At 40.4% G+C, this 16,388-nt stretch overlaps 1 protein-coding gene across 1 annotated transcript in view; it reads left to right on the top strand.

Moving 5' to 3' along the window:
• Positions 1-16,388, top strand: part of MBOAT1 (membrane bound O-acyltransferase domain containing 1) — a 55,612-nt gene that overhangs the window by 11,665 nt on the left and 27,559 nt on the right. The window contains exons 2-3 of the mRNA XM_030445441.1: positions 12,713-12,858; positions 13,394-13,471. Coding sequence (XP_030301301.1) covers positions 12,713-12,858; positions 13,394-13,471 — 224 coding nt within the window. The remainder of the gene's footprint in view (positions 1-12,712; positions 12,859-13,393; positions 13,472-16,388) is intronic.

Raw genomic sequence — 16,388 nt, 5'->3', positions numbered from 1 at the left:
TACTGTGTGCTTTGGAGATGCAAAACTGCTTAGACAGGGAGGAGAACAGGAAGACTGATGTTTGCAGCACCTGCTTGCAGAAGCAGGAAACTATATGAGCTTGATTACACTCATCATATAAGAGTGTCCTTACCCTAAAACTCTTCCACATGTGTTTGGTAGTAAATGTACCAGTAACTTTTTCTCAGAGGTGCCTCCTGATTGGTACTTTTTAATGTGTGGGGTTTTGTGGGGTTGGTTTTTTGTTTTCATTAGGTTTTTATTCAGGTTTTTGGGGTTTGTTGGGGCTTTTTGTTGTTGTTTGGTTTTTTTTTTGTTTCTTTGTTTTTGGTTTTTTTTTGGTTTTTTGGGGTGTTTTTGTTTGTTTGTTTGATTTTGTTTTGTTTTGTTTTTTAATTCCCAACTCTGTTCAAGTGCATGAAGTGGGCTTATTTTATTGCACAATACTGGAGCTTCTGGAATAAGATAGCATTTTATGGTGGCATTAAGTGGTAAACCAAATAGTAGAGTACCAGAAAGTGTGGGTCCTTTAAAAAAAATTCATTCTTGTACTTAAATGGAAGTCCAGTGCAACAGCCTGGAGAGTTGTAGTCAAATAGGATGGAGTCTAGCTGGAATTCTGTTTCTAGTAGAGTCCCCCAGGGGTCAGTACTGGGACCAGTACTATTCAATATGTTTATTGATAACCTGGATGAGGGAAAAGGGTGTACTGCCATCAAGTTTGCTGATGACTCAAAGCTGGGAGGAATGGTTGATACCCCAGAAGGCTGTGCTGCCATTCAGTGACACCTAGATAGGCGGGAGAGTTGGGCAGAGAGAAATTTAATTAATTAAAAAAAGGGAAAGGGTAATTTTTCTTGCATCTGAAAAAGAACAATCCCAGGTACCAGTATAGGTTGGGGACTGAGCTGTTGGAGAGCAGTGAAGGGGAAAGAGACCTGGAGGTGCTGGTGGATGGCAGGATGACCATGAGCCAGCAATGTGTCCTTGTGGCCAAGAAGGGCAATGGCATCCTGGGGTGCATTAGAAGGGGGGGTGGCTAGTAGGTTGACAGAGGTTCTCCTCCCTCTCTACTCTTCCCTGGTGAGGCCTGGTGAGGAATATTGTGTCCAGTTCTGTGCCCCTCAGTTCCAGAAGGACATGGAACTGCTTGAAAGAGTCCAGTGCAGAGCAGTCAAGATGATGAAGAGAGTGGAACATCTCCCTTATGAGGAAAGACTGAGGGAGCTGGGGCTGTTCAGCTTGGAGAAGAGGAGAATGAGGGGTGTCCTCATCAATGTTTATAAATATGTAAGGGGTGAGTGCCAGGAGGATGGAGTAAAGCTTTTCTCAGAGGTGACTGACAATAGGACAAGGGGCAATGGTTATAAACTGGAGCATAGGAAGTTCTGTATGAATATTAGGAAGAATTTTTTCACCGTGAGGGTGACAGGGCACTGGCACAGGCTGCCCAGGGAGGTTGTGGAGTCTCCTTCCCTGGAGACATTCAAGGCCCACCTGGATGCATTCCTGTGTGACCTCCTGCAGGTGACCCTGCTCTGGAAGGAGGGTTGGACTCGATGATCTTTTGAGGTCCCTTCCAACCCCTAACTTTCTGTGATTCTATGATTTCTTTTTGCTTCTGTTGAAATTAATTCATGTAGTAAAGCTACTGTTTGTCTTTGTAAGTCTGCAGTGTACATTTCTGCATCTAAACTTACTGATCAAGGTTGCTTTTCTAGTAGACCTACCTGTTTTAGACTTCTCGTTTAGGATGAGATGAACTGCAACTTAGACTTGCCTTTTATCCCCATTGACTGTAAAAGAAATATAGATGAACTAACTCAGGTATTGACATCAGTGTTAGGACAGGTAAATTGCACGTTTTTCAGTAGCAGATTCCTTGTATAAATTGTTAATGTGTGTCCTAATATGCTAATTTTTACAGTGCCATTGTTTTAAGTTCCTGTGATTGAGCATTGAAATATAGGATGTTCCAGATTTTCGATATTAAATGCCTCATAAATTCTTACATAATACCATTGCGATGTCTGAAAGATTTAGTCTTTGATCAAGCTACTTAATTCCAAGGATATTATGTCAAAATTTAACACAGTGCTGACAGTTTCTACAGTAGGGAAAAAAAAGCCCAAATTTCTTTTGCTTTATAATGACTTGTGAGGTTGGCACTTTTTTCTCCCCTACTGATGTTTGTTTCTTCCTGTTGTGTGCATTTACTGGAATATCACTGGGATAACATGGCCAAAAGTTCTCCATTCATTCATCTTGGTTTATGTTTTTAAAGACCACTGACATACTTTTTACATAAAAGGTACTGAAAATAGAATTGCACTGGCATTGCAACAGCAATAATGGTTATTTTACATGTGATAGTTTCCATTCTACTGAAGGATTGCCTTTAAGCCTACTACTTTATTTTTAAATTGGTGAATGTATGCAGGCAGAAGGCTTTAATCTGGCCTGAATGTTAAGCATTTCTCTGATTTGGGACTTCAGAAACATTGCTATAAGGATTCTGCCACTTCCTGCATTCACACTTGCATTGATATTTGGGAAATATCAACTACGTTGAAGCCACAGAAGGATGTACCAGCAGAGTGACCGGGTATATTCACATCTAAGGGTATTGTCTTCCTTTGTTTTTTGAATAATTCAACTTTGTACTTCTTTCACATAGACAAAGTAGAAAGGAACTTGACTTGCTTTGCTGTATTCTAAGTTTTTTAAAACTAAACCTTTAAATCTGGGGATGGGGTAGATTGCAGACCTGTGTTGATGCTACTCTAGTAGAGCTGCTTTGAAGTTATTTACTGAAGAATACAAAATTAAAACCAAACTGAAATCTTCAGAGTAGTTAGGGCTTGAGGCTGGTGAACCTGAGCTGGGTCAGGCCTTATGAAACCTATCTTTGTCCTGCTTCCTTTTTGCTGTTGACCCACTGTCTGTGGTGGATGAGGTGATGGTGTTGGAGACAAGGGGTCAGTCAATGCTTATGAGAGGCTGTATGACAGTAATTGGGAACACTCAGCAGGTCTGAAAAGACCAGTTGGGACCAATGTGTATTATCCAAGGATAATGTCTGATTAAAATTGTTTCACTAATGATTTTGAAAACTAAGGATCTAAGTTAGCTATCTAAGCTTCAGATGTGGCATAGAAAGGAGGGAAGCAGGGATGTGGTACCCTGCAGAGGGAGGTTTGTAGAGCTCTAGGGTCTTCCAGAGGAAGATGTGCAGGTACTTGAGTCTCTGCTTTGTTATATTTTACTCTCTAGAGTTGTTGATTCTGTTCATTTTCACTTCAGCATCTATCCCCTAGCTTACATGTGCTTTAATCAGGTTGTCTGAGTGGACCCTGTAAGAAGAGCTGGAGTGATGAAATAGTGGTGACAGATCAATCTGCTCCCTCTGCATCTATAAACAAAGAAGGTAGATGGTACAAGGTGCAATCTTTTCTGCAACAAGTACAATATCCCAATGACTTCGTACTTCCTGTGGAAGCCTTTGGAAAAGCAGGGTTGCAATTGTTTTGTTTTTATTAAAATTCCCAGTAAGATAACTTGTAGTGAAATGAGGCAACCAGGTGCCACTAATTGCCAGGTAGTGGGTGTGAGCTTGTGTCAAGCCCACCTGTGCCTGATTAGGGTGGGCCCCCACTGCACATGAGCAGGACCAGGGGGCCAATAAAAGGTGAGTCCTGAAGCACAGGCTCAGCTCAGTCCTGAGCATGCCTGCAGAGAGGTCAGTTGCTTCTCTCAGCACTGCACTACCTTCATTGCACCGCTAGCGCTCATCACCCTGAGGGTGAGGCTTGAGTGGTGCAGCCGGCTAAGCACGTAACGACACAACCCGAGCAATGCTGAAGGCCGCGGGTTTGAGACTCCTCAGAGCCTCACCCTAAGGGCGATGAGCGCTAGTGGCGCAATGAAGGTAGTGCAGTGCTGAGAGAAGCAACTGACCTCTCTGCAGGCATGCTCAGGACTGAGCTGAGCCTGTGCTTCAGGACTCACCTTTTATTGGCCCCCTGGTCCTGCTCATGTGCAGTGGGGGCCCACCCTAATCAGGCACAGGTGGGCTTGACACAAGCTCACACCCACTACCTGGCAATTAGTGGCACCTGGTTGCCTCATTTCACTACAATAACTGATGGAAAAAATACTCTCTTTTCCATTTTCTCATTAAAATATCCTCTACACTGACCTGCTGGCTGTAGTTCTGCTTTTAGACCTTTCTGCCATGTTATACCATGTGATACTCTACCTGCAGAGAGGTACATCAAATTATTCTTTTTAAAGTACTCTTTTTGAGTTAGAGGTACTGTAATTGGTATTCTACCTCAATGCTGAGCAGTCTGAAGAAATGAGGCCGCTCCCCTAACAACCTAAAGGCATTCTGCCTCAAAAAAACACCACTTGAATGACTGAAGTCTCCAGCTTGTTTGATTTTTACTGCTGCTTCTATTACAGGTAGGAATTAGTATTGGCTATCTCAGGTACAAGGGAATTTCATCATGCTATATTTTGACACTGGGAGAACAGTAATTACTGAGTTACAGGTAGCAGCAAAGCATTGCTGTACATAAATGATCGCTGCTTAAGGATCTGTTCAACACAGAGGCAGTATGGGTCCATGTAAGAGCTTGTTCACAGCAAACTACAGCTGTATTTGGATCAGGTCCACACAGTAAATTTAGCAGCCATCAAAGGTAAGTGTATGGGTGTGTGACTTAGCATTATGATGCAGATTTGAATTCCCAAGCTTAATTTTGATTTAAATGTTTTTCTTTTCAAATTTCTGATGACTTGGGATTCTATGTGTTCTATGGCTGTATTTGTGTGTTCTGCTAGTGGCTTTGTAGAGGTAATCCAGAAAGAACATCTGTTTCAAGTTTATAATCTAAACCATGGAAAGGTATGAGACCCTGTAAGTAAGGAAACAGCAAAATTTACCCAAGAAAATACCACAACAGGACAAAATATTATCAGTTTGTCATTTTCTGCTTTACCAACTCTATATTCCACATGCAACAGCAACAAGAATCTAGGGCTATGAGAACATAGTGCTGCTTCTGATAAGGACAGTAATCTTAAAGTAGTCATTCCTATATGCTTCTTTCTCTCTCTCTCTCTTTCCTGTGAGAGAAATTCTATTTTCAAACTTTTCCTTCTGCCCCCTCAAAACCTTGCACGACTTGTACAACACAAGCTCAGAGGAACGAGTTGTTTCAGTATAACACTGGAGATGTGACTTTTCAGTAGTGGTATTGGGATTTCCCTGATGTAAGTGAATTTGTCTTCTCTCATCTATGCTGTTTGTGTTGTTCCCAATGACTGGATGTGGAAACAAAATTAAGCATCTTGCAAGTGGCAGTCGAGTCTGATTTCTTCACAAATGAATGTTTGTGCTGGCTCTCAGTGCTCCAAGCTCTGCGCAAAGCAATACCACTGTGGGCAGTACAGGGAGCTGTACAGATTATATTTCCGGAATGCTTCTCCTTTGTGGAAGCCTCAGACAAATACTAGCGGTGGGAAACTTGACATGATTTCTGTGACACTGGCCTCTTTTTGGGGGTGTTTGTCACCTCCCTGTGTAGATTTAAGTGATCTCTGTAGATAATATTTTTCCTCAGAGTTCATAAAAATAGTCTGAAAGATCAAAATATTTTGAAAAAATTCAGTTAAGTATCAGATATCTTTGGGATGGTCTGATTAAAGAATATTCCATCTCTCATTCTTAACACACCCATTTTAAATATCACATTTGGACATTATGAAATGCTATCATAACAGCAGGTCTATTTTTCAACATTGAAGTAGAAATGTCTCCAGCAAAGTTAAACTTAAGTTATAACTTAAGTTATCCACTTAAACATGTGCATATCTTTGTTTACATGTGCAAAATAATCTTTTAAACAGAGAAATAAGTTGCTATACTTCTGTAGTTCTTGCTTTATTCTTTGCAAGAAAAACACCCTCCTTGAAGCTTGTCCAGGCACAGTGGAATCTTTTGCTATGGCATTCCCTTTCCAAAATATTGTCCAAACTCTGTTGAACTCCAGAGGCAATGGTTTGCCTTCAGCAGGAGCTGCTGTTGCTGTCTGTAGTTTGTATTAATATGGTTCCTTATGCTTTTCCAGATGCGGAAGACAGATGTTTTGTCATCTGTGGTAAGTTAGCAAATAGAGGAGAAATTATAATTTACCAGATAAAAACCTCATCGTAGCCTCCTAAACTAGTGCTCAGAAGCTAATTAGTGGATAGCAGCAAATAGAGAGCAACCTGACTGTGGACTACAACTTTATTTTTATACTGAGACAGTGTGGGAAGCCTCTGTTCCTGCACATTCTTTTGTTCAGCAGATGAAATGTAGATTTAAAGCCTTATTCACTCGCACAACTGCTGAGTGCAAGGCCTGGCATAAAAGTAGATGCATCTTCTGCAATATCCATAGTCTGAGGGCAGCTTGCGTATCTGCTGCCTGTTGATGCAGGCATGAACCTGGATGGGAACTAGAAATATTCTGGAAACACTATAACAATCTTGTACTTCTGTCTGTGAACGTGGAAGTGTGTGTAACATGCCTGCTTTTTGTCTATAAGTTGTGTGTAATGGGGAACACGCCAGCACCTTGTCATCCAATAAATAAGAAGTTAGCAGAGTGAGTTCTCATGATGATTTCCAAAGTGAGTGAATCACAGCATTAATAGGAGTTTTGCTTACAGAGGGCTGTGAAGCTTGGATAATGGACTTATTAATTGCCTTTTGGACTTGGGAGAGAACTGTGTGGTCAATTTGTTACATCGGCCTAGATTTTTTGAAAGTGAGATCAGTTTTTCTGCTAGGACAAGGCAGGAAAAAAAGTAGTAGAGGAAAACCAAAGTATTTTTGTGGTCAGAACAGAGTACAGGACATTTCTTCCTGATAGTTAACTACAAGGAAAAAGCTAGTAACACTAAAATAACAGACTCTGTGCTAAGTCTTACGAGCTTCTCCTAGAGTGTGATCTAGTAATCCTCAAATGTCCGTTATCACTTCTTTAAACAGGGAGAGTTGCAGATCTGAGGTTTGTGGGATAAGGGGAATTGAAACTTGGTGAAGTGGGTGGTTAGTAGCCTTCCATGAACTACAGTGAGCACTGACCAAAGCTATTTGTGATGACTTGGTGAAAAGGTATAAAGGCAGGTTTTGCCTGCTCTTCTGTTTTCTGTTTCCCATTGTAAGAACTTCTAGCTAGAAAAATCACTTTCTCCTCATAAGACTGGAATATTTTTCCAGTGCATCAAACAACACATTAATCTGTCTCCTGTTGGAAATGAGCTATGGCTCTTTGACTTTCCTGTTAGAATAATTTGACAAATTGCTACCTCTTTGTTCTTTAACCTCCACCAGGGTGCTGGTTTGCCCTAGAACAAAAGGTGATAATTGTTCCCACTCAGTGCTATTGGCAGTGGGCTCTCATTCTCCAAATGCTGAGATTTTGAGACATAAATATTTAATGCCAGTTATTTGGAACTTCTATTTTGTGACTTGCCAACTGGCTCTTGCCCTTGAAAGTGCCCTCTTGCAGATGGTTAATGGGATTCATTAAAAAACAGCAAAAATTGCAATGTTTTTTCTCTGAGTATGGTAAGGATGTTGAAGAGATGACTTTCCCATGTAATACACTCTGCCTCTTGATGCTGATGACTGAAAAGATGACTGCAGATGCCTAGGATTTAGTGTGTCCCCTTCCTACAGGACCAGTCCAACATTTGCCAAGTCGGATTCACCCTGTCAAAAATGGGAGATGTAAAGTCTTGAGGCAGATGGGACTAACCTTTAGGTACTTAGAGGGTTTTGGTTTAGGATAATAGGATAAGAGAATCTTGGAACCATTATGTTTGATTATCCTTGTGTCAACATCATAGGTCAGTTGGTTTGTGTCTTTGTATAAAACGAGATTTGCAGTCTAAATATCACATTGAATTATTGCTACTATAGAATTTGAATGGATAAAGGAAGAAATGATGTGGTTGTCTTTCTTTTTTTTCCTCATTGTTCATACCTGGTGTTTATATTCTCAGGATCCATTTGACCTTTTAAAGTTGAGACTGTTAGGTATTAAATAATTTCTTAAACAGACAACAGTAACTATCAACTCAGTTGAGCTGGAGGTGTTAACAGATTTTCTTTCTCTAAAAGAGCAGATACCTTGTTTCTGCATTGCAAGACTGTGTCCCTTGCTGGCTGTGACTCAGATATAAGTCTTCCAGATGTTGGTGCAGTATACTTCAATGAGACTACCTTTTAGTCTTCCAGTGTTTAATCATGGAAAATGAAAGGAAGATAGTATCTTGTTTTGGCAACATACAATGTGCTGTGATTCCTAATTGTATTACTCTCTAGATCATGGAAACATTCACTATAAAAAGCAAAGGTGTTTCTTTTCTGCTAGCAAAGTTGAAAATGTATGGGAAAAAAAATTGATGGCAACACTGAATAGACATGTCTAGCTAAAAACATGGGTTAAATGGTGTATAATGGTGGGTCAGAATGAAAAGGGTTAATTCTCATATAATTTGTTTTCTATTTCCATGTTATTTTTGCATGGTCACCATTCTTCAGTGCCCCAAAGCCCTCAATTTAAATTTTACAAAATGTTTTTAGCAACAATGGAAATAACCAAAAAGGAATATGAAGCCTTTCCTCTCTGGGAAAGGAAAAGGGAGACAAGTGTAACTGTTACTGAACTCATGATGCAGTGCAACATTTTTAAAAATCTTAGAGATCTAGTTTCGTTAGGCAACTTAAGATATGTAGAAGGAAGAATAAAATTCCTGCTAAATGGAATGCAGTGAAGACTCTGTCAGACGATCTCACAGTCTTCGTGTGTGTGTGCTTGTGCATGCTGCATGTGTTTAAAATGGCTGATACAAATAACTAAATAGAGGTGGTAGTTCTATGAAGTTACTATGTCTCTGTGGAGAACAGATCACATCTGGTCTGGTGACAAAGATAATGCTCAGTTTTAAATATGGAATTCAGCCTGCCAGGCAGAACAAATTTTCTCAGTACTTGGAAGCAAGTTGACACAGTTTTACTGGTTTCTTGACTTTTGTCTTACATGCCTCAAACCCAAGAAACAGCCAGCCTTCCTCCTCTCTTTGTGCCAGGCTATAGTTAAGAAAAGATTTGGGCTGTTTTGTCCATACTTTTTGTTTTGGTTCAGGTGAACTCAGAAGGGATTGATCTGAAGTATTCTGCAATTGTTTAGTGCCTCTAAAAGTCAGTATTGCAGTAAACTATGTGCTGGATCATGCAGTGAGCTCTGTGCAGCTAAGTTTGATTTTCTGACTGAAGCCCACAGAAATCAGAGGTTGTCTTGGTGTATTCAAAGTCTAAGTGCAGTCTTATAGGATAGATACAAGGACTATTCCTCCAATACAATTCCTCAGTGTTTTTTTCCAAGATACCTCATGGATGGATGACAGGTTTTATCAGCAAATGTAATGTTTGCCTGGCTCTCTTGTTCATTGGTATCCCTCTCCCAATCCTCTGCTGATGAATCCTTTCAAACTGATAATGTTTTTAATACGTATGTGTCACTGTAAATATACACAAAAAACGAAACCCACAAACAACCCTGAGACAAAGAAAAACAAATGCAGCCTGTTGTGTTTTAGAGGCAGAGCTGTCTGTCAGAAAAAACATGGCCATGGGGGAAGGAACCTGGAAAATGATGAATAGCTAAGGTGGTTGCAATTCAAAAGGGAAGGCAAAGGCAGGAGTGTCATCAGCCAGTAAGCAAAAGTCTTATCTTTCTGCATTTGAGACTGCTTTATTTTTTTTTTGTTTTTGTATCTGGGAGTCCATCTCTGAAGAATTGCACTCCTAAGGGTGCAACCTTCTTGCTTCCTTTGTGCTGTTGTGTTAGGTCACTTAATTTTCAGGTGACGCTCAGCAATCTTTATGTGTGTTTGTGCCTCTTCAGCGCCATCACTGTCATTTATAAATGTCCTGGTTTGGGCCAGGATAAAGGTAATTTTCTTTCTTATACTTTTGCTTTCAGCTAAGTCTCTTGTAAGTACGTGTAGAATAAGTCCTGAAAGGGAAGATTAATATCTAGATTTGTGAATTGTATCTGTAACTTTTAATGGTGTATTTTAGCCATTTCTCCATAAATTATTTTCTAGCTTAATTCAGTATAAAAAGGGTAAATGAAAACTAGCATTCTGAGATTTTTTTACTGAGTACATTGGATCTGTGATGTTTGGCTGCTTTGTGGAAACAATCCTTATAAATTGAAAGCTAATTGAAATGTAAGGCAAGCATGTACTTTTGCTTTTTTTACTGTACAAGGATTTATTTGCTCCAACTCCAACAAAAATTCCACAGAAAATAAATTTTGTTGGCTAGTTTGAGGAGGAAAATAAAGATGTGAGAGTAGCACTGTTTCTCTACCCATGCTATCTGTAATTCAAGTAGCACAGATAGCACACACTCAGAAGAATTGATAGTGTGGACAAGTGGCAGCATATGTATGCAAGGCTGCTCTGCTGTTGTGTACAGTACATTAGCTTGTGCTGAAGCCTCTGCTGCTTGCTTTCTGCTGCTGCTGTGGTTACCTGCCTTATTTATGTAAATGATATTACAGGAGTGTCTGCCATAGGATCTTGTATGTTTGTTTTTCTGTGTGTGTGGATCTCCTAAGTCCTAGCATATTTAACATCTTGAACTAAATGTACAAGAACTGTATGGAAGTAAAAAGCAAACACTTGCTTCTCTTGTTGATTTCTACTGCTGTAAAGCTTCCATGAGTGACACTGCACAGAAGAGGGTATTGTCTCTCATGTGATCAGGCACATCAGATTTATTGGCATCTCTGCTCTTAGTTTCTTTACACTGAATCAGAGGGGCTCTGCATGTTACAAAGTTGAGCTCCACTGGATGTACAAGTATGACCTCAAATAGGAGGAGGCTGAGGTGGGATTGAGATTCTCTCAGTTGTTGCTGATGATTTAGCATCCATCATTCTTGGGACCTTGCTTAGAAAAAATTCAATCACAACAGCTCTGTCAGGAGTGTTGTCTTTTCAGCCATTTTCAGGTATACCTCTGGAGCTGGAAGGAGGGGAGAGCACACTTAGTGTTTTGTGTATAACTGTACTGTAATAGACCAGATGAGAGTTTGGGATTTGTACTGCATCCATCTGGGTTTTTGATACCAGTGTGTAGTGTAATTTGCTTCTCTTCCTTTTTAAGTCTTGCACAGAAAATAAGAATTTTAAATTGTTGTCAATACATTCCTCATTTCTTGCTTCTGGGTATAGTTCTAAATTATGTAACAAATTATGTTTTCTTACATAGATATTTTATCTGCTCTAACGAGCTAAAATTTGGCTCTTAAATAGTAATATCTTACTATTATCTTAAATTAATAATATCTAAATTACTGCATTATTGTCTTGCATGGCTGCCTGCATCACTAAAATAAAGGAACTGCAGTAACATAGCAAACAAACTTCTAGTAAAAACATTTACTTGAGCAACACCATGTTGGACATAGTCCACCAGAATAAAGGCAGTTTGGGGCTGCACTATCTTGTTAAACAGTGTAAATGCTTTTGACAAGTTAAATATAACCACCTGTGGAGAGCCAGCATGTCAGAGAATTTCCAAGTGAGATATGTCATCCTGTCCTAATAGCTTTATATAATCCTCCAATCCAAGTGATTGCTTAAATGTTGCAGCCTGTTTAATTTTACTCAGTCTAGGATGACTTGCTGCTGGAGAGCTGAGGATGAATTTTTGATTTAAAAAACTAAACCAAACAAAAAACAACAAAGAACTCCACTGCAGCTGAATAAATGAATTTAACTTCAGCTGTCTAGGGTCCAGGCTGGATTTATGGATGTCATGGAGCTTTTGCTTGTCCTTGTGTCTGACAGGAACAGCTTCTAGACATGGACTGCTTGCCCTCTGCATGTACCTGTCTTGTGCTCCCACTGCTATCGCCACCTCCTTCCAATAGAGCCAGGCTACTACCATGCTCTAAAGAGGCATGCAGTGGTCAAAGAACAGTTAAGAAGCATTTTCCTTTAGCTGTCTGCAGGGTGGTAGGAAAAAGTTGGGTTTGAATTTTATTTTTTTTTGCACACTTGAACAACAAAAAAATGAGAAGTTGAAAGGTCTACTTGGAGTATACTGTGGAGTGGAGGATTTCAGCTAAATAAAAGGCTGTCTGGTTATTCCTTGTCAAACAGTCACATCAGAATTGGTGATTTTGTCCTTGTTTTGGGGGCTGTGGTGAAAGTCAGGCACTGGGGTGCCTCAATCCCAAGTCAGCTTCCTGATCTCTGCCGCCCACCAAGAGGACAGAGGGAGGGTGATGTCCCCTGTGTCTGGGTTGGGCTGGCATGCCAAGCAGCAGAGTGCAGCCCTGACCTAGGAAGAGTGAGAACTCCCAGAGCCATCCAGTATCTTGGGTACCTAGATCTTGGTCTTCCTCTTGCTTGAGTTTTTCGCTGGTAACATGCTCGTTTAATTCCTTCTGTCATCAGGCAAAGAAAGTTACTGCTGGGGCTCACAAGTGAGAATTCTAAGAAACAAAAAAGTTATTGCTTTCAGTTTTTCTCCCTTTTTTCCTCACTTCACTCTTTATTGTTCTGAAAATAGAGACTCCTTCCTGCCCTCCTTCAAGAGTCACAACCATTTTTTGCTTTGTTTGTCTTTTACAGATCAATTTTGTAGCCTGTCAACTGTTTGCTCTTTTGGCTGCATTTTGGTTTCGTATTTACTTGGGTCCCAGTCATGCCAGCTCTGCTGTTCGCCATGCATTTGCCACCCTCTTTGGAATATACTTTGCTGTCTTCTGCTTTGGGTGGTGAGTATTTAGTCACCAAGTCACCATGTAGACAGGTCTTGGGTAAAAGTATTTTAAAAATTCATATCAACTTTTCTGGATTACATCTTTGTAGTCTTAAGGCACATTCTTTATTATCAAGAGAAAAAAAAAACAACCAAAATGATTCCTAATAAAAATAGCCATCCCAAGCCCTCAAAGTAAAACAAGCCATGAAAATATTTGTAAATGAAGTTTGTGCTGTCTGTTCTGTTGGTTATCTGTATAGGGTATGCTGTGAGGATGCCTCTTTTGGAAAAAATGTGTTTAGTTTGACTGTGCACTTGGAGCTAGGCTGCTCTTTCTCTGAATGAAACACATTGATAATATCTTGTCCAGAAGTATTAATCTATGTTGGATAATAAGGCTATTAGAATGTCATTGTGATAATCCATGTTTACTGATGTCCTGACGTAACACGACGTTTATTTCATTTGTATGGAAAAATATTACCTTGTTCTGAACTTCCATCTCCTCCAGGTCACATTATCTAAATACTCGCTTTGTTGTCTTCAAGGTATTCCGTTCATCTTTTTGTATTGGTGGTGATGAACTATGGCATTATGAATATGGCGAGTATTCCCAACATCCACAGGTGAGCTTATGTGGCTGCAAGACTGGAGCTGCCTCTCTGAGAACATCTTTCATAGAGAAGCATGAGGGTTTTTTAGGACCATCTCCTCTTCTTTCCTGCCTTTCTTTCCCAGTTACTTGCAGAAGCTGTCAGAAGAGAGAAGAATCTCTAATTTCAATTTAGAGAACCATCTGTAATTTCTATTTGTGGTTTTTACATTTCCTGCTGAAACTGCTGGTCTCAAAACTCAGCTTTTGTGGGTTTAACAACTTATGCCCAAACCTCTGGCTTGCTAAACATAATGAAGTCATATTCTCCTTGGTTTTGTGTCCTTGAGGAGCACTTTTGATAATCCGTTGTAATGTGTTCTTCCCCTTGCTGTATAGTCTTTAGATATTTTCCACTTAGTTTTGAGTTAGGTAGTTCAAATGAGGTCATTGTGGCAGCTTAACTTAGTGATCTACAAAATTGTCTTGCATTTCATACTGGGCTAAGAGCTTGATCAAGTTCAAAGTACCAGAAATGTCACTACTTTGAAGCAGAAGCTTACAGCGTCATCATGAGAAGTTTTTTACCATGGAATCTTTCTGTTCCCTACACAAATCTCAGAGGAAGGAAGACACCTTCACACTTCTGTGTGAAAAAAGAAAACTAGATGGCAGTAAAATCTGCTTTTTTCATTGAATAAGAGAAATTTCACATGAAAGAGCTCTGCTCAGTCACTGAGCCTTCTCAATTGGGTACCGTACTCTGGTAGGGGCCAGCACATTGGAGTTTTTAAAATTGTGTAGGTGGACTTCTTTGCTTCCTATCAATGAGTATAATCAGGAATTTTATTTGTAAAACTGCTACTTTATAGCAGGCCAGAAGGATGAGCTCATAGAATCATAGAATATGTCAGGTTGGAAATGATCCATCAGGATCATCAGGTCCAACTCCTGGCCCTGTGTAGGCCACCCCAGGAATCACACCATGTGATGTTTGTTCTTCTGATTTTACTATTGTGTTGGCCTCCATAACAGCATGTGGCTAATGCTGTGGTTTGGTTTGGGCATGTTATAGGTGATCTCTCTCTTTTCGCTCTATGTGGCTGTTTTGGAGCAGCTGCTGAAGGATTTCACCAGTCTGGGCTGGTGAATGGAAAAACCTTATTTACTCATCTTCAGGCCTAGGGCTGTCTGAAGGTCTAATGCTCAATCATCTCCCCTTCTTCTTTATCCCTTCCTGAGGCAACCCCTCTCAAGTGGGAATCATCACTTACAATTTGCTATGAATCATTTGGCAATGTGACCCAGCAACAGGCTGGTCTATAGCAGTCACCAACATTTTGCACCAGCAAGGCTGGTATTATTCAAGGAGCCTTTTTTCCACTGCCTCACAAAATGCAAAGCCCAGAAGTCCAGAGGCAATATTAAAAATAGTAGTTGGACAATGTTTCTGAAAGAAATGCCATCCAGAGACCATAAGGAAAAGTTACTAAGAATGTGTATTACTTATCTGCTTGTCATTGTCCCTGTCTGTCACTTGGGGGGAAATGCAGGAGTGGATTGTGGATCAGGGGAACCAAGTCTACTGAGGGAATCCAACACTTGCTTACATCTTCCAAGGCAGGTGTAGATGGCAGGGAAATGGTCACAGTTTCAACAGGAAGCCCCCTCACCCTTAATGTTTAGCCAGTTAGTCACAATGGGAAAAATAATTGCTCATTGCAACATAAATTTAGCTGGTTCATATAACGCCACCCACTGTGGTTGTTTTAAACTGATTTAAGTAAATGTGAAATAGCAATCCAACATACTGAAAAGCCATAGCAGGTCTGGGAGGACTGGATTAGGACTACTGTATTCCATGAGCAACATGACTCAACATATATCAACATTATTTATTTTGGCACAATAATAGCATATTCAATATGCTTGAGAATAAGCTTGAAAAATGCCTGTTTAAGGGCTGGGCCTGTTAATGATAACTGGATCCTTGGTTTCATCCCCCCTCCAAATGCAAGTGGAATAGCACAAAAGAAATAAAGAAAACACAAGGTTTAACCTACATGCTTCTTTCCCTGGTTATTTTCTGCTAGTTTGATCTATGGTGAGGCTGCCAGCCTTCAAAGCCTATAAATGGACAAACTAATCCAGCATCAGAAATGTTCTGAGCTGCAGCATCAATTCAGTATATCTCTCTTTGCTCACCCCCCTTTCAATCTTAGGTGTTTTACACTTAAGCACCAAGGCTTATTTTAGATTTTTCATCCTATTTTTCAAAGTTACGTGTCTGAACTGAGTGATTTACCTTGGCAGGGATTCTTGTCATTCTCTGTTGATGAGAGGGAACCCAAGGACCTTGCTGGGACTCAGCTGGATGCCTGACAGGGATAAAATAATATTTCCTCTGAATCTCCTGAAGAAGCTGTCATATCCATCGAGTCTGCCTTTCATCTAGCTGTTTGGTGTGAGCCACATGACCTTCAAGTTGCCTTGCAATCTGTCACTGCCATTCACACTGCAGTTTATTAGTCCTCAGGGAGGAAAACCTAATTTATGTTAAAGACAGCCATGACTGATAACGGCCTGGCTCATTTGCAGTCCTCTGGGTACTGTTCCTCTTGTTTGGTTTCACTTTTGGATCTCCACCATGATCAATTCTCCCATGGGTCTAAAGGAATCCCACTTGGCAGTGTGTGCTGCCAGCCTGCTTGACCTCCCATGACTCAGCTCTGCCAGGTGTGTGGGATGTGCGCTCTTGTTTCTCTCTAACTCTTCGCATCTTCTCATCCACACGACCATCTTCTCCTGGTGCAGGGGACAGCAGTAGATCTGGTCCTGGTCTGTCCATGGGATGCAAGTCTTTTATTCTGATACCCCAGCTCTCTGTTACACTTTCTAGACTGCTTAATTTGTTAGTTGCGTTTCCAAATACCCATCTGCTTCTTTCCTCT

The sequence above is a fragment of the Calypte anna genome, chromosome 2 (assembly GCF_003957555.1).
Source record: "Calypte anna isolate BGI_N300 chromosome 2, bCalAnn1_v1.p, whole genome shotgun sequence".
Taxonomy (NCBI): Eukaryota; Metazoa; Chordata; class Aves; order Apodiformes; family Trochilidae; genus Calypte; species Calypte anna.
This window is presented reverse-complemented; position numbering and strand designations above follow the sequence as displayed.